The sequence below is a fragment of the Salmo salar genome, chromosome ssa18 (genome assembly GCF_905237065.1).
Source record: "Salmo salar chromosome ssa18, Ssal_v3.1, whole genome shotgun sequence".
Classification (NCBI taxonomy): domain Eukaryota; kingdom Metazoa; phylum Chordata; class Actinopteri; order Salmoniformes; family Salmonidae; genus Salmo; species Salmo salar.
In genome coordinates this window covers 63,223,990-63,247,933 of record NC_059459.1, presented here as the reverse complement: position 1 = coordinate 63,247,933, position 23,944 = coordinate 63,223,990, and the positions used below count along the sequence as shown (strand labels likewise).

Below are 23,944 nucleotides of genomic sequence, written 5' to 3'. Positions count from 1 at the left end.
CGCCTTCTCTCTCTCCCTCCGCCAACCTTGTCTAGCGGCGTGTTCCTCCCCCCCATCATCTCTAGTGGAGTGACCTAGCTGCTTAGAGAAATCAGAGGCAGCGCTAGCCTGGCTCTCGCAAGAGTCCATAGACTTAAAAATCAATACTGCTCTTCTACTGACAGGTCTATTGTTGTCAATCCTCTCAAAAGTGAACAACTTATGGAGTCTCTATGGCATGTGTCATGCCATTATTATGCCATACATAATGGCATAATGAGACGGCGTTGTGAGACGGTCGTCTGCAGTGGTGTAAAGTACTTAAGTAAAAATACTTTAAAGTACCACTTAAGTCGTTTTTTGGGGTATCTGTACTTTACTATTTATATTTTTGACAACTTTTACTTCACTAAATTCATAAAGGAAATAATGTATTTTTTACTCTATACATTTTCCTTGACATCCAAAAGTGCTCGTTACATTTTGCTTAGCAGGACAGACAAAGCTAAGTCAAATTCACACACTTATAAACAGAACATCCCTGGTCATCCATATTGCCTCTGATCTGGTGGACTCACTAAACTTGCATGCTTCGTTTGTAAATTATGTCTAAATGTTGGAGTGTGCCCCTGGCTCTTGGCAAATTAAAAAAAACAAGAAAATGGAGCCATCTGATTTGGTTAATATAAGGAATTTGAATTGATTCATACTTTTACTTTTGATACTTAAATATATTTTAGCAATTGCATTTACTTTTGATACTTACGTATATTTTAAACCAAATCATTTTAGACAAGTAGTATTTTACTGGGTGACTGACTTTTGCTTGAGTCATTTTCTATTAAGGTATCTTTACCTTTACTCAAGTATGACAGTTGGATACTTTTTCCACCATTGGTCCTCTGCCAATACAGTAGTTATACAAGTTGTCAAACCACATGTTACTGTATATAGGTGTTTCGTTTGTTGTTACTCAGTGTTGTAGCTTCTCCAGTGATCCACAATCCATCATAAAATAACTTAAATGAGCCACACCAAGTGGATTTGGTTGATACAGTACATAATCACTCAGCTATTTCTTGCTCCACAATGTTATGCTGTATGTATCCAAAAGTCAATTATCAATTATCAATACGAAACCCCCAGTTTTTGAGGGATGTCTTGGGTCATTTCACATATCTTCCATTTTCATCAGCCTTACATGGGTCAGGGAAATTGTGGTACCACTGAGAATGGGATTTATTATAATGTATTCCAGAGTACCAGAGGAAAGAGCGAGAAGAGAAGGATCATGGGGGCTCTCTCAATACAGGGCTCTCTAGGCATTAGCCATTCGACACGGTGGTCTTTGTGAATGGATAATCTCTCCATATGAAATTATGTGAAATGTTGAACCATAAAATCAGTTTCATGACTTTTATAAAATCCCCAAAAATGCTTGGTCAGTGATTAATTGAATTGGTCATTAACCTCTAAAAGACCAAATCTCCTTGTTAACTCCCATTCAGTTTCCACAAGTCAATATCCTATGTTTCTTTCCCCTAACATGTTCTAATTCAAAACAGAGCCCCACTTGTTTTGGCCCCACATTATTTGCTAAATGTTTTTTTATTTTGCCAGTAATACGTGTCACATATCAGTTTTAAAACAATGTAAAAAAAAGTGTAGTTTGGAAGGAATCAGCGGCTAGCTGCAAACATTGCAAAGCAATCACTAGCCTGCTATTCAGCGGAGTGGGTGTGTGGTCCCAATTCTGGGTTTAAGGGTCTCTTTTCCAAGCTTAAAATGATAAACATTCAACATTGGCCTTGCTATATATCCAGCATCATTTCTGCCATGCTCAAAACAACTGTTAATGCGGAGCTGGGAAATCTGACTTCAGTGAGTGCAAGACAACTGGGAACTCGGGGAAAAAACTAGCTCCGACTGGGAAAATACTTTTTGAACGGTCATCCAACTCCGAATTGTAAGTCGGGAACTCAGGCCTCTTTCTAGAGCTATGACCTGAATATCATTGACGTCATCATGATTCAACCTTGTTTTTCAGAGTTCCCAGTTGATTTGAAAGCACCATAAATCCAGAGAGTGCTAGACTTTGATGATAAAGTTTGATGAAAGAATTGTCCCACGAAGGACCACCGCGCCACCTTCATGTTCAAGTGAGCACAGCACAACAAGGTGAGTCCAAAAATGTCTTGTATGCTGCTGCATAAATTATGTAATAGGCCAGAGAGATATGTATACTGTGGCTAAGAAAGTAATACTAACTGTATGTTGTGTAGTAAACTGTTTGCAGCCCATGTGCCTCACCTAATAATTTGGTTTATTTACCCCTCTTAATTTCACCTACTGTTCTTACTTGGTGGTGCACATGTGGCCTGTAACCTGTTTAATAGAAATGCAATCATTGAATATTGTAAGATCTTTCATTGTCTGCTTATATGCCCCCTTCATTTATCCTACTGTTCTGACTTGGTGTACAGGGAGAACACTGTAAGAACGGCCCATGATCTGAATTATATCGCTGTACATTTCAAAGGTGCTGAACAAATAGTTAAACTGACTACGTCCGTCCTAGCGCGCACATTCATTTCTTAATCGAAATTGCAGATTGCCTTGTATCTGCTTGTCGTTCCCTTATGGCATAGTTAGTACATCTCAATTATCAGTAAAAAACACATTTGTTTAAGCAAGTCAGCCATATCAGCTATGTTTTTTAAAGGCAGTAAATGAGGCTGAATGAATTGTTTTGCTGCCAGACAAGGCTCCGCTGATAGCCAGGTGTAGCAGTGGTAAGGTGTTGGGACTGCTGTTGGGACTCAGCTGTTGGGACAGCTTTATGTAGGCCCGTTAGTCACCATTATAGGGCCATTAATGTATTGTTTAGTGTTGTATTGTGTAGTGGCTTTGCTGGCATGCATTCCCCAAAAAATGTTTTAGTTTGCCCCCTAAGATGTACATGCTAAAATTGCCACGGGTCATCTGTATCGAGTATAAAGTCAAAACTTTATTAAAAAGCTGACATGAAAACTTCCCCAAGTCTGCTGTTTTATGCTGGAATGAGGTGCAGCCTACTGTGCTTTATCCATAGGGAACCCGGTGTACTGGTGGGTGTTTTTCTCATCACCGTCACTATGAGAAAGTCAAAAAAACTGTGTGATTGACATTGACTGAAAAAATGGAGGGCCTTATTGTATCTACTGTATAACAAACAGTGGCATCCCTGGAGGAAGTATAGTTTCACTGACAACAAGCTCTGACCTAGGCGTTGCCGTTGTGGCAACATCTCCCTTAAGTCAGTATAGTCTGGGACCGTATGGCTGGTTGGTGACATCACAGAGTATTATATGGCCCATACGCCATTAGCCACAGGGTTTTGTATGCTACTTTTTAAATGTAATCCTTTACACTTACTAGTTATCCATCCAAAATTGTAATCAGTAGCGTAACTCTTGGATTACCCAAACTCAGAACGTGATCTGATTACTTTCAGTTACTTTTGGATAACTATCACCTTGAGAGGCATTAGAAGAAGACAAAAAGGATCCATCAAATGCATCATCATGGTGGTCTCTGACTTGTGGTCAGACTTGCTCAGGTGGAACAAACTTAAACCTGCGCCTTTTTTTCGATTCTGAATTGAATGTCATTGAGAAAACAGAATGGTGTCATAATGTATTTTTTCGCAAATATCCTTTCTGAATTTAAATGTAATCCAAGAAGTAATCTAGTTTTTCTAAAGTATCTTCATTAGCTGCTACATTAGGCTTGTGTGAGAGAGAGGTGTGTGTGTAAAGTGAGCAAGGTGAGGAGCTAATGACTAGGGCTGTCATGTGCTTTTTACTGAGCAGTGGCTTCCGTCTGGCCACTCTACCATAAAGGCCGGATTGGTGGAGTGCTGCAGAGATGGTTGTCCTTCTGGAAGGTTATCCCATCTACACAGAGGAACTCTGGAGCTCTGTCAAAGTGACCATTGAATTATTGGTCACCTCCCTGACCTGACCAAGGCCCTTCTTGCCAAATTGCTCAGTTTGGCTGGGCAGCCAGCTCTAGGAAATGTCTAGATGTTTCCAAACTTCTTCCATTTAAGAATGATGGAGGCCACCGTGTTCTTGGGGAGCTTCAATGCTGCAGAAATGTTTTGGTACCCGAATCAAATCAAATTTTATTGGTCACATACACATGGTTAGCAGATGTGAATGCGAGTCTAGTGAAATGCTTGTGCTTCTAGTTCTGACAGTGCAGTAATATCTAATAAGAAATCTAACAATTTCACAACAACTACCTAATACGCACAAATGTAAAGGGATGGAATATGTACATATAAATATATGGCCGAGCGGCATAGGCAAGATGCAATAGATGGTATAAAATACAGTATATACATGAGATGAGCAATGTGAGATATGTAAACATTATTAAAGTTGCATTTTTTAAGGTGAATAGTGATCAATTTATTAAAGTGGCTAATGATTTGAGTCTGTATGTAAGCAGCAGCCTCTCTGTGTTAGGGATGGTGGTTAACAGTCTGATGACCTTGAGATAGAAGATGTTTTTCAGTCTCTCGGTCTCAGCTTTGATGAACCTGTACTGACCTCATCTCCTGTATGGTAGAGGGGTAAACAGGCAGTGGCTCGGGTGGTTGTTGTCCTTGTGGATCTTTTTTGCCTTCCTGTGACATCGGGTGCTGTAGGTGTCCTGGAGGGCAGGTAGTTTTTTCCCGGTGATACGTTGTGCAGACCGCACCGCCCTCTGGAGAGCCTTGTGGTTGAGGGTGGTGCAGTTGCCATACAGCCCGACAGGATGCTCTCAATTGTGTATCTGTAATGGTTTGTGAGGGTTTTAGGTGAAAAGCCACATTTCTTCAGCCTCCTGAGGTTGAAGAGGTGCCTTTGCGCTTTCTTCACCACACTGCCTGTGTGGGTGGACCATTTCAGTTTGTCCGTGATGTGTACGCCGAGGAACTTAAAACTTTCCACCTTCTCCACTGCTGTCCCGTCGATGTGGATAGGGGGGTGCTCCCTCTGCTATTTCCTGAAGTCCACAATCTTCTCCTTTGTTTTGTTGACGTTGAGTGAGAGGTTGTTTTCCTGACACCACACTGAGGGCTCTCACCTCCTCCCTGTAGACTGTCTCGTCGTTGTTGGTAATCAAGCCCACTACTGTTGTCATCTGCAAACTTGATGATTGAGTTGGAGGTGTGCATGGCCACGCAGTCATGGGGGAACAGGCAGTATAGGAGGGGCTGAGCACGCACCCTTGTGGGGCCCCAGTGTTGAGGATCACCGAAGTGGATATGTTGTTTCCTACCTTCACGACCTGGGGGCGACCTGTCAGAAAGTCCAGGACCTAATTGCACAGGGCGGGGTTGAGACCCAGGGCCTCAAGCTTAATGATGAGCTTGGAGGGTACTATGGTTTTGAATGCTGAGCTGTAGTCAATGAACAGAATTCTTACATAGGTATTCCTCTTGTCTAGATGGGATAGGACAGTGTGCAGTGTGATGGCGATTGCATCGTCTGTGGACCTGTTGGGGCGGTATGCAAACTGAAGTTGGTCTAGGGTGGCAGAGATACCCTTCTCCAGATCTGTGCATCGACACAACCCTGTCTCAGAGCTCTACAGACAATTCCTTCTACCTACATGGCTTGGTTTTTGCTCTGACAAGCACTGTCATCATGGGACCTTATATAAACGTGTGTGACTTACCAAATCATGTCCAATCAATTGAATTTACCAAAACTGGACTCCAATCAAGTTGTAGTAACATCTCAAGGATGATCAATGGAAACAGTATGCACCTGACCTCAATTTTGAGTCTCATAGCAAAGGGTCTAAATACTTATTTATTTATACATTTGCAAACATTTCTAAAAACCTGTTTTCGCTTTGTCATTATGGAGTATTGTGCGTAGAATGATGAGGAAAACAATTAATTTAATCAATTTCATAATAAGGCTGTAACATAAAATGGGGAGAAGGGGTCTGAATAATTTACGAATGTACTGTTTACTGGAATGTCACTGACTCATATGTTGTTTCTATTGTATGTCCTTCTGTATTGGATGAGAAGATGACGATGGAACATCAATGTTACATAGTTTTCAACATTCCAGTAAAAGTCAAAGCTTTCTAGCGAAATTGGAGGGCAGCTGGTATCAAACTCGGTATGTCACACTCCGATCTAAGATGAGGAGTCAACAACCATCAACAGAGACCCGGATGTTTTTTGCTTATTTAGCAAATTTTATAAAAGTCTTTGGACAAAGTTCACTTTGACCAGGACATCAGCAAAGCGCATGACGAACCCATTTTGCTACAGTTGGACCGACACAATTGAAACTGTGTCATATACACATATCCCTAAGGTATCACGTTATATAGAGGGTTGTTCTGGTGGGTAAAGGTATAGTCTAGCTTTTATACAAACCTTATACCACTCACTCCCAATGCCCCATCTGTTCCCATCAGGCTGACTTTGTAAAAGCTAAAACACAGGCTGCAAGTGACATAACATTTGGAAGGTGACACTTCCAACTGTGTGTCTGGGGGAAAAAATCATTTTCCAGCGAGGGAATTAAGGCATCATCTCACATTAATATGAACCAGTTTAGGACAATTCCCTCTACTCTTCCACTATCACAATACTTAAGATGTCCTTGTCCACTGTAGCACGAGCACACGGTCGTATATCCTTCTATACCCCGTATTTGGCCGATCTTAGCAGACATAGATTGATTTTATACAGAGGGTGTGCAGTTACCTTTTGTCTCTTCCGAAGAGTGAAGTTCTTCCACAGGAGCAGACCGAGTTGTGTCAGGAGACCCATTATGCCTTATCCAGGCAATATCCTGCCAAAGCGTCGTTATGGCAACCCCCACTTAATAGACCCTAAATGGAATAAAGGCAAGGTTTTTGTTTTAATACAGAGGACAAGCGCATCATAAGGGAACGCCACTAATCACCCACTTCTTTTTTCATCTTCAACGTAGAAATGCTACCAAAAAGAATTTACAGAAACTTGTTACAATTGGAGCCCTCCATGATTCACCAAACCATATTTTGAAAATGGAAGAAAAGTACTTAAGCAAATGTTTTCATTTTAGTCTCCTCCATCTCCACCAACTGAAGTTTGTTGTAAAGATTTTTTTTCTATTAATAGTGTTAAAAACTGTGTAAAATTAACAGCTGTACAGAAAGACTAATGTGAAGGCCAAATTACAGAGGAGGAACTAATTGATGCAATTAAAGCCTTTAAGTCTGGGGAAACTCCAGGGCTGGATGGAATACCAGTTGAGGTATATCAAACATTTTTTCGATGTACTCAGAGATCCGTTATTAGTGTGTTTTAACCACACCAATAAAAATGGTAGACTGATTTTACTATTACTGAAACGGGACCCAGGTGGTAAATATACTGCTCAAAAAAATAAAGGGAACACTTAAACAACAGAATGTAACTCCAAGTCAATCACACTTCTGTGAAATCAAACTGTCCACTTAGGAAGCAACACTGATTGACAATAAATTGCACATGCTGTTGTGCAAATGGAATAGACAACAGGTGGAAATTATAGGCAATAAGCAAGACACCCCCAATAAAGGAGTGGTTCTGCAGGTGGAGACCACAGACCACTTCTCAGTTCCTATGCTTCCTGGCTGATGTTTTGGTCACTTTTGAATGCTGGCGGTGCTTTCACTCTAGTGGTAGCATGAGACGGAGTCTACAACCCACACAAGTGGCTCAGGTAGTGCAGCTCATCCAGGATGGCACATCAATGCGAGCTGTGGCAAGAAGGTTTGCTGTGTCTGTCAGTGTAGTGTCCAGAGCATGGAGGTGATACCAGGAGACAGGCCAGTACATCAGGAGACGTGGAGGAGGCCGTAGGAGGGCAACAGGAGGAGCAGGAGGAGCACTGCCAGAGCCCTGCAAAATGACCTCCAGCAGGCCACAAATGTGCATGTGTCTGCTCAAACGGTCAGAAACAGACTCCATGAGGGTGGTATGAGGGCCCGACGTCCACAGGTGGGGGTTGTGCTTACAGCCCAACACCGTGCAGGACGTTTGGCATTTGCCAGAGAACACCAAGATTGGCAAATTCGCCACTGGCGCACTGTGCTCTTCACAGATGAAAGCAGGTTCACACTGAGCACGTGACAGATGTGACAGAGTCTGGAGACGCCGTGGAGAACGTTCTGCTGCCTGCAACATCCTCCAGCATGACCGGTTTGGCGGTGGGTCAGTCATGGTGTGGGGTGGCATTTCTTTGGGGGGCCGCACAGCCCTCCATGTGCTCGCCAGAGGTAGCCTGACTGCCATTAGGTACCGAGATGAGATCCTCAGATCCCTTGTGAGACCATATGCTGGTGCGGTTGGCCCTGGGTTCCTCCTAATGCAAGACAATGCTAGACCTCATGTGTCTGGAGTGTGTCAGCAGTTCCTGCAAGAGGAAGGCATTGATGCTATGGACTGGCCCGCCCGTTCCCCAGACCTGAATCCAATTGAGCACATCTGGGACATCATGTCTCGCTCCATCCACCAACGCCACGTTGCACCACAGACTGTCCAGGAGTTGGCGGATGCTTTAGTCCAGGTCTGGGGGGAGATCCCTCAGGAGACCATCCGCCACCTCATCAGGAGCATGCCCAGGCGTTGTAGGGAGGCCATACAGGCACGTGGAGGCCACACACACTACAGAGCCTCATTTTGACTTGTTTTAAGGACATTACATCAAAGTTGGATGAGCCTGTAGTGTGGTTTTCCACTTTAATTTTGATTGTGACTCCAAATCCAGACCTCCATGGGTTGATAAATTGGATTTCCATTGGTTATTTTTGTGTGATTTTGTTGTCAGCACATTGAACTATGTCAAGAAAAAAGTATTTAATAAGATTATTTCTTTCATTCAGATCTAGGATGTGTTATTTTAGTGTTCCCTTTATTTTTTGGAGCAGTGTATAAATATCCAGTCCAGCTTAAAAACTAGAGGCCCCTTACAATTCGGTGTTGTGATGCAATATTTATAGCAAAAATGCATAGAACAGTGAATTAAAAAGGTATTGTCTGATATTATTCATCCTAATCAGACAGGCGTTCTACATGGACGATACATTGGAGATCATATAACACAAGTACTGGAAACAATAAAACATTATGAAAAATCTAGGAAATCAGGCCAGGTATTAATAAGCTCATTTTGAAAAGGCCTTTGATAAAATACAACTAGAATTTGTATGTAAACACCTGGACTATTTTAATTTAGGAGAATCTCTCATAGGCCTACAACGGGGCAGAGTTATGTATAGGAGCCTGCGGGGTAATAGAATAAATAATGGCTACTTCTCAGAAAGTATTAAACTGTCAAGAGGAGTGAAACAAGGCTGTCTACTATTGGCATATCTATTTATTATGGTTATCTAAATGGTAGCTATTAAAATTAGATCCAACAATAATATCAAGGGCTAGAAATCACAGGGCTTAAAAACATAGGTATCATTGTACACTGACTAATCCACAATTTTGATCCCAGCAACACCTCATAGAGGATCTAGATAATTAGTCTAACCTGTCAGGATTACAACGAACTATGATAAGTGTATCATGTTATGTACTGGATTGCTAAAAAATACTACTTTTACATTACCATGTAGTTTACCAATAAAGTGGTCTGACGGTGAAGTGGACATAATCTGTATTCAAATCCCGAAAGAAAGAGATGATCTCACTATGATACATTCTAATAGAAAGTTAACAAAAATAGATAAGATCTTGCCACCATTGAAAGGTAAATACCTGTCTATTTGTGTGGAAAAATCACCCTGATTAATTCTTTTGTCAAATCCAAGTTTATCCATTTACTTATGGCCCTGCCTACACTGAACGACTTGTTTTTTAAATGATATGAGCAAAAATATTCCACTTTATTTGGAAGGGCAAGCTAGCCAAAATTAAATGGGCCTATTTATATAATGAATATGGAGGACTGAAACGATTAAATATTGAAGTATTGAACCTCTCACTAAAGGCATCAGTCATACAAAGGTTGTACTTAAATCCAAACTGGTTTTCCAGCAGATTAGTAAGAATGGCTCACCCATTGTTCAAAAATAGCCTTTTTCCCTTTATTGAGATGACAACCTCTCACTTTTGGTTATTTGAAAATGAAATAACTATTTTTAAAACAAGCCATAGAAAGCTGGTCGCAGTTTCAGTTTAATCCACCAGAAAAGACAGAACAAATATCTATGGAAATGTCTGCTCAATCAAAAATTACAACCAACTCATTGCAGCATTACTGGAAAAAATGGAGGCAAGTGGAAGAACGTCGGCCCTACATTAAGACCAAAATTTGTTAATTAAAGAAAATTGTGATAAATTAAAAATAATTCAAATTTAATTTAATAAGGACCCAAAAATTGACAGATGCACCATACAGGTTGCAAAATAGTTGGGAAGAGACTTTCGATGTGCTGATACCATGGCACATGGTTTATGATCATTAAATCACTTGTTTTGGTACACCCCATATGTAGCTTATTTTTGGTCGCAGGTTCAGGAATGGCTTTGCAACATTTACCTGGAGCTAACTTTGCAAATAGCACTGCTGGGGGACTTTAAAAGCCATAGTCAAATGACCAATAATATAATACTTTACTCCTAGTAAAATTGTCAATCTTTAATTTACAATCTGTAGATACTATGAGAATAGAAAGGTTTAGGACCCAGGTAAAACATATATGGCAAATAGAAATCAAAACTGGATGGTTTTCAGTGATAGATGGGAGGGGTTGAGGGTAGCTGAAGGGTGGGACTAAAAGCAAACCAAAAAAGATAGCTAACATAAAATATACGGTGTCCATAAAATGTATATAGTATGTATAAACTGAAAGTAGAAGCCTAAGTATTGTTGTCAATTAGTTTTCTCCAATTAGGGGAGGGGAAGTCGGGTTAGTGGATTGATAGAACCTTACAAGCTACCTGCAATATTAAAGCTGATCTAACATAGAATCAATCGCAACACTCCAGCTACTTATTAAATGATACAAATTCATTGCTTGTAGGGTACATTCTTTGTACATGCATCCACAGGGAAGTCATTATGAAGAATAAAATGTGCATTACATTCCAAATAATTCTGTCTAAAGATAAGAGGCAGCTATTTATTTCATATGTAGTATTTACAGTATATTCATTGTTTGCCAAGTATGTTTTATTCATTGTTGAAAGGGGCAATCTGGGATTAGTAAAGAGCTGAGGGATTGGGTTTGATACACCACTCTCAAATTAATAGACAGAGCTATGGATGCAAGAACAGACCATACTGTGCATTATGTCAAAATTATAGTTTTAACCATGTTTTGAAGCTATAGAGTGTTTGTTTAGAATTGCACTGGTATAAAGAGTGGAATACAACTTGCTTATATTTTCAGTTCTGACGGGGTAAGACAGTTGAACTAAGCTCATGAGGAATATATTCCTCATTAACCAACTGCTATAGGCTATAATATCATTGATTTAAAATGCCAAAAAAGAACGTAGCAATCCCAGATGGTTGCCCATATCTAAAATGTACCGTTACGATATGGGAATTCTAGGCACAAACTGTCATGGTTCTACCTGTCACCAGAGGGCGGCAGAGGCCGTCCTAGAGACATTACAGACACTCAGGTGTGTCCTATTTACTCATTATGATTTCCCTGAAGAGGTGTGTTTTCTGTTGTCCTCTGCAGAAGCTTGAGTTTGTTTACCATGTGCGTTCGTTTCATGGTTGAGTTTGAGACGTAGTGTTTGTTGTTTTTAAGTTTACTGTGATCCTGTGGCTACCGTTTCTCAGTAAAGTATTATGTTTATCCTTAACCATTCCTCGTCTGGTCTGTTCTCTGCACCTGGGTCCAACCTCACCATGTCACACAAACCAGTTGTATGATAATTGATGGCCAACAAATCAACATAGATACATTTTTTTCTGTTCGTTTTCTTTTTCCCGATTTCAGGCGTTACTAAAAGGATTTATGAAACATTTTAGTGGCCTTGGCACACTGATTAAACAGATAATAAACATAGATTGATATATAATGGCATTTTACACTCATCGTGACCTTTATTAAAAACTCAATAATTGCACAACGGAAAGGCCCTTAACTTGTAGATTTTGGGTCCATCATTGACATGCTGTCACCTTTTCCTGCATTCTATTATGGTTACATTAGACATCACCACTGCTTTTCTAAACCAAATAATACATTTAACCTGATGACTTACCATCTCAATAATGTACCTAATCAACTCTCACTTAATTTTGGTAGTACTACCACTACAGTACACAAGATCTGGTCCAGGGCATTGGTGAACGTGAAGGAACACGCACTAACGCCCTGGACCAGAGCTAACACTTCACCAGACATCAGACACTGTATTTATAAATCATAGGCCATATAGATTGACGTTAAGCTAGGATAGCTACAGTATGTGTATAGTATGCCGTTTTAAGCTACTTTGAGATACTGTAACTTTATGTCCTGCATAAAGACTTGTAGGACTTTAGGAGTAGAAGGTTAGGATAGAGGATTTGCGTTTTAGCCTGAGGGAAAGCCCAGGACCATTATTTTGCTTTTAACTATCCATTTCCTCTTCCTTCCATTTTCACCCTGTGTCTTTACATTATTTACAGCTAGGCCTACTTCATAATGTTTTATTTACTGTCATGGGGAAGTTGAGGTTAGTGTACATCCAGTTTTCCAAATCCATTAGCGTTAAACGACTGTTACCTCTAAGTAACAGACAAAAGACAGACTAAACCAAACCTGTAAACTCTAACTTGTTAGGAGTCTTGTTAGGTCTATGGATTTGATCTGGAAAGGTACTATTAACTATGTCCTACTTTTTTCTACTCATACCATTTATGCAGAAATGAGGAAACGCATACATACATCTTATACCATACTATATACAGACGTAGGAGAGATGGTTGCAACATAGGAATAGGCATCAACAGCTACCTGGAAGTGGATCACTGAGGTTAATAAATCTTTTGAAATATTACCATAACATGTATTTTTTTTGTACCCCAAGAAAAATGTCAATACAGACTAAACAAAAAGTCAGCCGCACACTACAATCTCACGGGTTTTCCATAAAAACATTTTCTCCTAGTGACAGAGGGAACACTTCTGAATAATTGAAATATGTTGCTGTGCCACAAGACATCTCAATGGTGTCATTAGTTCCAAAGAGCCAAGAACAGAGCGCAGAGCGAGGCAGAGGAAAGAGAAAAAGAAAATAACAGGCATGTAGTATGAGATAAAAGTGCTGATGCATGCCTGGCATTTGGGGACTTACTAAATCAGAGTGCATTATTTCAACTCCCGCAATGATGGAACGTGTAAACAGATATTTTGTCATCCGATCGGAGGGCAGAGAATGTTCCACCCTTTCCAAAGAGCAAATGCCCCCCCTTCTCCATCTTTCTTTCTTTCTACTCCCTCTCCTCTTCTTCTTGCCCCTCCATCTATCCCTGTTTTTCTTTATCCCCCTCTATTACAAGCTCTATTTATATGTGGGAATCATAAAAGTCTCTGAGGCAGGTTCAAGGGGATGGCTTATGGCAAAGTTCATTTTAATTAGTGCCTAAGGGGAGAGGTGAATTGCTGGGTCACGCAAGTATACTGTATCATTACCAGCTTTTCCCGAGAAATCACTCCCTGGTAGACACATCAGTATCCAACACATTCCTCTCTAAATATTGTGCTATTTGAGTTGACATTGATGAGGTCTTCATTCATTAAGTTATATTAATAAGGGAAACTATAGCTCACATTCAAAGATGAATTAACCTTGGTAAAAGGTATTTTCAGGCCAGCTTTATAAACCTACATATCTCGTCAGTGGCAGAAGTACTGCTTTATAAGTGATCATTATTGTGATAGAAGCAGGACATCCTACTCAAAACGATCCGTCAGGAAGATGTAGGCTTACATGTACACATTGTCTACACTCAAGGTAATAACCCTGTAGATTTACATGGGTATAGATCAGTGGAGGCTGCTGAGGGCAGGACGGCTCATAAAAATGGCCAGAACAGAGCAAATGGAATGACATCAAACACATGGAAACCATGTATTTGATACCATTCCACTCCATTATTTGATACCATTACCACGAGCCCTTCTTTAACCTGTCTCCCCCATTCTTCTACACTGATTGAAGTAGATTTAACAAGTGACATCAATAAGGGATTATACTGTAGCTTTCACCTAGATTCACCTGGTCGGTCTATTTCATGGAAAGAGGTGTCCTTAATGTTTTGTACACTCAGTGTATATCAGATTAAAACAAGAAAACAAAGAACATCAGCATGGCAGTATTTGGCAGGTGCTTCTGACTAATCATCTAACCAAATGTAAAACAAATGAGTCCAGAGAAAGTAACTTGAACATCTAGGCCTGCCTATGCCTGCAGCATTTGTTTATCCCAGTATGTTTGCATAATGAAAAAAGTCATATGACAATAACTACAAACAAAAACACATGCACTACCGGTCAAAAGTTTTAGAACACCTCATTCAAGGGTTTTTCTTTATTATTTCAATTTTCTACATTGTAGAATAATAGTGAAGACATCCGAAGTATGAAATAACACATATGGAATCATGTAGTAACCATAAAAGTGTTAAACAGATCAAAATAAATTTGATATTTTTCAAAGTAGCCACCCTTTGTCTTGATGACAGCTTTGCACACTTGGCATTTTCACAACCAGCTTCATGAGGTAGTGACCTTGAATGCATTTCAATTAACAGGTGTGCCTTAATTTGTGGAATTTCTTTCCTTCTAAATGCGTTTGAGCCAATCAGTTGTGTTGTGACAAGGTAGGGGGTATACAGAAGATAGCCCTATTTGGTAAAATACCAAGTCCATATTATGACAAGAACAGCTCAAATAAGGAAAGAGAAATGACAGTCCATCATTATTTTAAAATATGAAGGTCAGTCAATACGGAAAATGTCAAGAACTTTTGAAGTTTCTTCAAGTGCAGTCGCAAAAAACCATCAAGCACTATGATGAAACTGGCTCACAGGAATGGAAGACCCAGAGTTACCTCTGCTGCAGAGGATAAGTTCATGAGAGTTACCAGCCTCAGAAATTGCAGCCCAAATAAATGCTTCACAGAGTTCAAGTAACAGACACATCTCAACATCAACTGTTCACTCTGGATAAGAGCGTCTGCTAAATGACTAAAATGTAAAATGTAAATGTGAGACTGCGTGAATCAGGCCTTCATGGTCGAATTGCTGCAAAGAAACCACTACTAAAGGACACCAATAAGAAGAGCCTTGCTTGGGCCAAGAAACACGAGCAATGGACATTAGACTGGAGGAAATATGTCCTTTGGTCTGGAGTACAAATTAAAGATTTTTGGTTCCAAACGCCATGTCTTTGTGAGACGTACTTAACCAGCATGGCTACCACAGCATTCTGCTGTGATACATCATCCCATCTGGTTTGTACTTAGTGGGACTATCATTTGTTTTTCAACAGGACAATTACCCAACACACCACCAGACTGTGTAAGGGCTATTTGACCAAGAAGGAGAGTGATGGAGTGCTGCATCAGATGACCTGGCCTCCACGACCTCAACCAAATTGAGATGGTTTGGGATGAGTCGCACCGCAGAGTGAAGGAAAAGCAGCCAACAAGTACTAAGCATATGTGGGAACTCCTTCAGGACTGTTGGAAAATCATTCCTGGTGAAGCTGGTTGAGAGAACGCCAAGAGTGTGGAAAGCCGTCATCAAGGCAAAGGGTAGCTATTTGAAGAATCTCAAATATAAAATATATTTTTATTTGTTTTTACACTTTTTTGGTTACTACATGATTCCATATGTGTTATTTCATAGTTTTGATGTCTTCACTATTTTTCCACAATGTAGAAAATAGTAAAAATAAAGAAAAATCCTTTAATGAGTAAGTGTTCTAAATCTTTTGACCTATAGTGTATAGTAACAAAAACAAGTGTTGCCTTGGTTACTGTAGACAACCATCACATTTAACATATATTTTATGTGCCATTGCAGGAGGTGAACTCTGCACAATAACACATCACATTCCAGAATCACCAGACCACTAACCAAAAAAGCCTAGGCACTGCATAGTAAAAAACCAAAAAATCTATAAACCTAAAAGTGGACTTAAACCTGCATTGTCACAGACAGTTTGGTAACTAAACCTTTACAAAGCCAGAGTAGATTATACCACCAACAGTGCATTGAAGGAGGGCCAAGGGCCTTCTGCGCACTCCTTGATGCTACTTCCCTCCAGAATAACTCTTAAACACCCCAAACTAATCCCCCTGAACATCTGTGCTTTAAAACATGGCCATGGAATGGTCCCTTCAAGGTATTGTCGCCCCTCTTTCGGCCAAGCTATTCCTGAACAGCTGGCAAGGGTTATTCAGGACCAGGTTGAAACACTTACAAAATTTTGCAACATGAATTATTGCCTCTGATCTGGCATACTCACTAAACACACATTCTTTGTTTGTAAATGATGCCTGAGTGTTGGAGTAGGCTCCTGGCTATCCGTAAACAAATACAAAAAAATCAAGAAAATGGTGCCATCTGGTTTACTTAATATAAGGAATTTGAAATGATTTATACTTTAACTTTTGATACTTAAGTATATTTAAAACCAAATACTTTGACTTTTACTCAAGTAATATTTTACTGAGTGACTTTCACTTTTATTTGAGTCATTTTCTATTAAGGTATCTTTTCATTTACTCAAGTATGACAATTGGGTTCTTTTTCCACCACTGGTGAGTTGACTGAGAAGATTCTTATTAACAGAAACTTAAATGCTGTTCAATATCTACATTCGCATTATTAAAGGCTGTAGCTATTGTATAAAAAAGGCTGCATATTGTGTGGCCCTCACAAAGTACAACGTGTTTATTTTATATAAATACATTTAGCTCAGGCTCCTGACATCCACAGCCTTCAGAAACTCAGTGTGCACTAGGTAATGTATTTGTCTCTGCTTTACTTGAATATTTCATTACGCTCTACACAGACATCATTGGGTAAAAAAAAAGCCCTGACATAACCAGAAACCTATGTTATAAAAAATGCATAAGGTAATTTCCTATTTATAAAACGCACGCTCAAGATGGGGCCTCAAATGGTCGTCTTGAAAGGTTTGCCTCTGCATCGGAGCAGTTATGCTGTACAGCCTGTTTGATTTCTCTATGTAGAAACAATTACATGCAATGTGGCTCAATGGAATGTTATTTGCTCGCAGCTGAAGAGGCATGACCCTGTAAATTGTAGTGTTTTACAGTAAGTATTCTGAAGCATGTAGTGTTGCATTTTCATGTATTCAGCTAATGAGGACAAAATGAATCTCGACACTCACTAATATTAAAAGGATAGTTCACACAAATTGCAAAATTACATTGGTTTCCTTCCATTTGGAGACAGTGGCCAGGTAAACAAAACGAAATATGGATTGATGTCTAACCTTGTACACAGACTGATTTCAGGGTAGGGAAATCAATATGCCATTTTGTAATTTGGGTGAACTATCCCTTTAGTTCAATCAACTTTGTGTATACTTCAGCAATACAACTGTTTTATACAACCAGTATGACCTTGATTAAGTAATATTGAAGTCGTAAATAGTGTCATGACGACGTCATTGCAACCAGTTTCATACTTCCTCCACTGATTCTGTACAATGGCTTTAACTCAACATGTTATTGAATTCAGAAAAATTTAACCAACTGCATTAATAAAGCCATTGTGTTACATGCTGACCAGACCGGACACGACGCGTGCGCGAGCGTTGCAAAATACATTTAGAAATCTATTTTATTCAATTATTGCACCCACACTGCGCGCGCGCCAACGAGCGGCTGCGTTGCCAAGGGCTAAAATAGAAGGCATTCCTATTTCTGAAGCAGATCGCGCTGCAAGTCCTGCCTCTCCCATCTCCTCATTGGTTTATAGAAGCAGGTACCCACGTGCCATCTCCTCATTGATTATACCCACGAGGGTGATTGAAAGATTAAATGTTTTGCTGGTTGTCGTGGTAATACTATGAAAGTGTAGATGCCAATCACCATATAAGTTCAAAGATGAATAAGCCTGGAAGGAGGAGAGATGACTAGAAACGATTCGGTTGACCGTTTTATGTGTGGATTAATTGTCGGAGTAGAGGACCTTGTGCATTTCAGGTAAAATAACAACTCAATGTTTATATCCCAGGACAAATTAGCTAGCAACAGCAAGCTAGCTAAATAGGACAAATTAGCTAGCAAGTGCAAGCTAACTAGCTAAATTGCCATACATGTTTGATGCTTTTAGACCTGTCCCCAAATTAATGTCATTGGTTCAGAGTTTGTTTTGATATTTTAACCTGCGTGTCGTGATCGCGTTTGGTGTATGGGGACAAAATACATTTATGCACATTAGCGCACGATGGCGCACGTTTGGGTTCCGTGTTATGTGTGTGTTAAAGATGCAATCTGGAAATGGCACATCCATGTCTGGACTTTAAATTGAATGATATATAAGCCATTGATTCTTGAACAATATAACTTGTACCCCATCGCAACCTAAATATAAGCTTATTTTCTCTGGGGTATGTGGGACGTGACTGTCCCACCTGCGGTACACACTATTCAACAGCCAGTGAAATAGCAGGGCGCCAAATTCAAAACAACAAAAATCTCATAATTCAAATTTCTCAAACAATCAACTATTTTACACCATTTTAAAGATAAACTTCTCGTTAATCCAACCACATTGTCCGATTTCAAAAAGGCTTTACGGCGAAAGCATAGCATTCGATTATGTTAGGGCATCACCTTGACAAGAAAAACCACACAGCCATTTTCCAAGCAAGGAGAGGCGTCACAAAAACCAGAAATACAGCTAAAATAAATCACTAACCTTTGATGATCTTCATCAGATGGCACTCATAGGACTTCATGTTACACAATACATGTATGTTTTGCTCGATAAAGTTCATATTTATATCCAAAAACCCCATTTTACATTGGCGTGTAATGTTCAGAAATGTTTTGCCTCCCAAAACTTCCAGTGAATGAGCACATCAATTTACAGAAATACTAATAAACTTTGATAAAATATTAAACTGTAATTCAAAGAATTATAGATACACTTCTCCTTAATGCAACCGCTGTGTCAGATTTCAAAAAAACTTTACAGCGAAAGCACACTTTGCAATAATCTGAGTACAGCGTTCAGACACGAAACCAAACCTGCCATTTTGTGGAGTCAATAAAACTCAGAAATAATATTATAAATATTCACTTACCTTTGATGATCTTCATCAGAATGCACTCCCAGGAATCCCAGGTCCACAATAAATGTTTGTTTTGTTCGATAAAGTCCATAATTTATGTCCAAATACCTAATTTTTGTTTGCACGTTCAGTCCACTTCTCCAAATGCAGGAAGCGCGCGAAAATGTCATGACGAAAAGTCAAAAAAAGTTATATTTACGTTCGTAGAAATATGTCAAACGATGTATAGCATCGATCTTTAGGATGTTTTTAACATAAATCTTCAGTAATATTCCAACCAGACAATTCCAATGTCTTCAGAAAAGAAAAGGAACACAGCTCACACTCACGTGAGGGCGCTCCTCTTGAGCTCATGTCATTTCCTCATTCATCAACTTCCAGGCCCTCTTGTTCGCTCTATATTCACAGTAGAGGCATGAAACAACGTTCTAAAGACTGTTGACATCTAGTGGAAGCCTTAGGAAGTGCAAAATGAACCCTAAGTCACTGTGTACTGGATAGGGAATCACTTGAAAAACTACAAGCCTCAGATTTCCACACTTCCTGGTTGGATTTTTCTCCGTTTTTTGCCTGCCATATGAGTTCTGTTATACTCACAGACATCATTCAGTTTTAGAAACTTCAGAGTGTTTTCAATCCAAATCTACTAATAATATGCATATCCTACCTTCTGAGCCTGAGTAGCAGGCAATTTAATTTGGGCACGCCTTTCATCCGGACGTCAAAATACTGCCCCCTACCCTACAGAAGTTAATTCTTTGTAAAAAAATAATGATATTGTAAACAAACTCTGTATAGCTTGAAAAGATGGATAAAATTAACATTTGAATGTCATGGATGGTCAGTTCTTGCATCCATATCCATCCAGATGTGTATGATTTGGAGTGTGTTTACATGACTGCTTTGTTGTTCCAGATTGCCCCTTTTTTTGTGAACAATTGTTTTTTATTGGGTCGCAAGGGCAATGAAATCATAAAAAATAACATTACACTTTTCCCCCTTTTTTAATTTTTAATTTCTTTACTTACACACCCTCCCACCCAGATTGCCCCTTTTAAGTTTTGAAAACTTGACAACAAAACTGTTTGTGAAATGTTGAAAATGGGTCACTGCAAAGACAGAAACTCTTCTTGAACTAAGGCTATTTAGATGTTCAAAGCGCCATGTTATTAGCATCAATCAACTACAGTAGAGTCATATTAATCTGGTGCATATTACGCAGTCGTTTGCTGCTAATTAGCCACATTAGAACCAACTTATTGCATTTTTCCCGAAATTAGAGAAGACATTAAGCTAATACATGCCAATCAAGCTGACTTTTGCTTCTAAATGTTTGTGTTCTTCACTTATTACCACTTTTGCTGAAGGTAAGCATGAAGTATTAAGTAGACAACCAGCTTGTCCAAAGCAAATAGATCATAGCAAAGCATGTGGTATCGCCAAAAGTAGGTGCTTATATATTGGCCTGACCTTTACCCCAACAGAATACTCACTCAAACTCTTCCTGTCTCGTCACGTGCACGGGTAAACACATGACATGAGACTGTCATTTTATTACATCCTTATCAAGGAATCCTATTGCCTTTATCTCCACACCAGCAATACAACAGGGTTTTGGTAAATCATTTTGTTCAGCGTTATGACACTACTACATAAAAGGCTGAAGTCCAATCTGATCGCTATGTTTTTTTATTTACCCATCTACCTCCCCACCTGTTAAAGTCACACTCCATCATTTGTGCATGCTGTTCAAAAAGTGTAAACAATAAATCTCATGACAAGGAAATTACTGAAGAAAATTGTAAGAAATGACCGATGCCTCATTTAAAGTCACACGAAGCTGCTGGTATTAAAGCCACTAATGATGATCATTGCATTATGTAGCCATGGAAAACATGACAATACAGTGACTCAGCCAAAATACTGACCCAGCCATAGCCCCATGAGGAAACTAGCTAGCAACTATAACAAAGGGAAAGGGGGATACCTAGTCAGTTGTACGACTGAATGTGTTCAACTGAAATGTGTCTTTCGCTTTTAACCCAACACCTCTGAATCAAAGAGGTGCGGGGGGCTGCCATAATTGACATCCATGTCTTTGGCGCCCGTGGAACAGTGGGTTAACTGCCTTGCTCAGTGGCAGAACGACAGATTTTTACCTTGTCAGCTGGGGGATTCGATCCAGCAACCTTTCGGTTACTGGCCCAATGCTCTAACCACTAGGCTACAACAACAACCCACAGCATCGCATGAGACCTTGCTACAGTATGTAAAATGTACATAAAAACACACAAAAACACATTTGGTAACTGGTACAAAATGACGCTTAGAGTTACTTGTTTTCATGAATCCCAAAGACAAGCATGTTATAGTATATTACAGTGTAACTATATAGTTATCATGTACTTTCTATGTAAACAAGCTACCTGTTCATTTCTGTATCGTAAAGTGTTACCAAAAATCTATTGATGAGCAACTTACCTCCTAGCTCTTTAGACTATAATTATTCTCAGCACATATTTAGGAGTCCCCAGATGAAATTGACCCAGTGTAAACTCCAAACGTAGTCACCCTCTTCCCTCTGAGGCTGCTCTCTCTCTCTCTATCCCTTCTCTACTTCCCTGTCTCTATCCCCTTTTATCTAGCACTATAAAGTATGCAAATGACTTCTACAGGGACTGCCATGGCAACAGTACTCAGGTAATAGGTGATGAGGTACAGTAGTGTGCAGATATACCTTACACAACATACTCCCTTTAGCTCAACTTGGGAGCACGTGTTGACTCTAGTCTTATCTTAATTGGCTGAGGTAAAAATCAAGGGGGAGGGATGTCATGGCCTTGAGTAGATCATACGTTCTCATAACTCAAGTCTTAAAATGTATTGTAACCGCATCGTAATACATTATACTTGTAGGCTTTAGGTCAAGCGTTACCGAAGATCTTTTATTGTCTAAGCTAAACAGAGAAACAAATCATTTGACTATGTTTCTGAGGATTGATGGCTAGGTGTGGAAATAAGGTTCAATGATGTGTCACTATAGAATGGTCCTGGTCTCCCCTGTCTGTAATCTGATTCGTTATGATGTAAAAGGCTGAACTGATCCTGTATCAGCATTCCTTCTCTGAGACGCTCGATACAGACGGCCCCTGGACTTCAAAAGTATTCTCTTACAAGACTAGCTGCATACTGAATTACATCCTGTGGTCACCAGATCTTCAACAAAGCATTAGAAATTCAAACCCAAAATTTAACTTAATATTTATTATTCAAATATTATTTTATAAAGGGAACAGATGGGAACAAGCAGAGCATATTTAGAAACAGCCAAGTTATTGATATTGATGATGCTGTTGATGATCAACTTGTGGATGCATCACAGGGAGCCTGTTAAGTGCATTTTCTGTTGAGTTTTATGGGAACTATATAATTTGGTAACAACGGGATAAGGGTTTACTGCTTTCAGTGATAAACTATAATACCAACGGTGCATTGAGGGGGACATAATTATGTATATTAGGAGGATGTTTACTATGGGAGCAGCCAGGAAACAAACAGGAAACGCATCATTGCAGCCATATGAGAATGTTTAGTATTCGATAAGCATGGCCTAATGGCCCACCAGCCACTGACACTTTTTACCAGTGTTTGGCAGGTAGTCTGGTGCTTATTTCAGACCCTGCATTAAGTTTTATGTTGATTCTACGTAATCTTATCTATGTTATGTAGATTTTAAAATGTATATTTTTATTCATAATGTATCAGGTGCTTCAGTTCCGCTCCTTACACCAATACATTCCCAAATGTTCGTCTAAATCATACAGTATGTAATAAAATTTCAAGAGCACCCATATGTTGGATATTCATCATTTAATACTTGTTTAATATTTAATGGATAACACATAGAGAGGGGATATTCATGACAGAAGACCAACTCCATTACGAAACTCTAAATGAGGGAAAGTGACCTCGGTCTAGTAAGTTTATCAACTCTGCGATGATCTCTTGAGCGCACTTCAAAACGTTTCTATTCCATATGCTAGCTCAGGGGGTTTCAGCTGCTAGTCCTAGTGGTGTTGGAGCGCAGTCTCAATCAAAAATATTCACACCTATAACGCCCAGGTGAGACCTCCGCTGCCCAAGTAATTGCTTCAATTAATTAAGTGTTGGGGCTCACAGGCAACCAGCAGACACTGGGGCCCAGCCGATCCCAAGCCAGTTAACCCAGTCTTAAACTGGAGATGCGTCCCAAATGAAAAGCCTATTTTCTTTATAGTGCACAACTATTGGGTCAAAAGTAGAGCAAAAAGAAGGGAAAGGGGGCCATTTGGGACACAACCTGGGTAATAGGTAAAATGCTAATGCATCAAATTCACATTGGCCAGATTACAGATAATTTGGAAAAACTAGGATTACTAGGATTAGGATTACTTTTAAATTCAGAAATAATGTTTGCTAACGGTTTTTGACACCTTTCTGCTTTCTCAATGACATTCAAATCAGCATTGAAAAAAGGTGCAAGTTTAAGTTTGTTCCACCTGAGTGATTCTGACCACAATTCAGAGACCACTATGATGACACACTAAATGCGTTTGATGGATTGCTAGACAAGAGCAGTAATAGGCTTTTGTTGGCTACACTC

General features: G+C 39.6%; 1 protein-coding gene across 2 annotated transcripts in view; it reads right to left on the bottom strand.

Moving 5' to 3' along the window:
* The window catches only part of LOC106577627 (phospholipid-transporting ATPase ABCA1), a 230,701-nt gene extending 208,684 nt beyond the window's left edge, over window positions 1-22,017 (bottom strand). The window contains exons 1-2 of one of the 2 annotated variants that reach the window (XM_014155904.2): window positions 21,784-22,017; window positions 6,743-6,870 (exon numbers count right to left, since the gene is read on the bottom strand). In XM_014155904.2, coding sequence (XP_014011379.2) covers window positions 6,743-6,808 — 66 coding nt within the window. In that variant the 5' untranslated portion in view covers window positions 6,809-6,870; window positions 21,784-22,017. The remainder of the gene's footprint in view (window positions 1-6,742; window positions 6,871-21,783) is intronic. The other variant, XM_014155905.2, reaches the window with a different exon arrangement.
* Window positions 22,018-23,944: the final 1,927 nt, after the last annotated feature.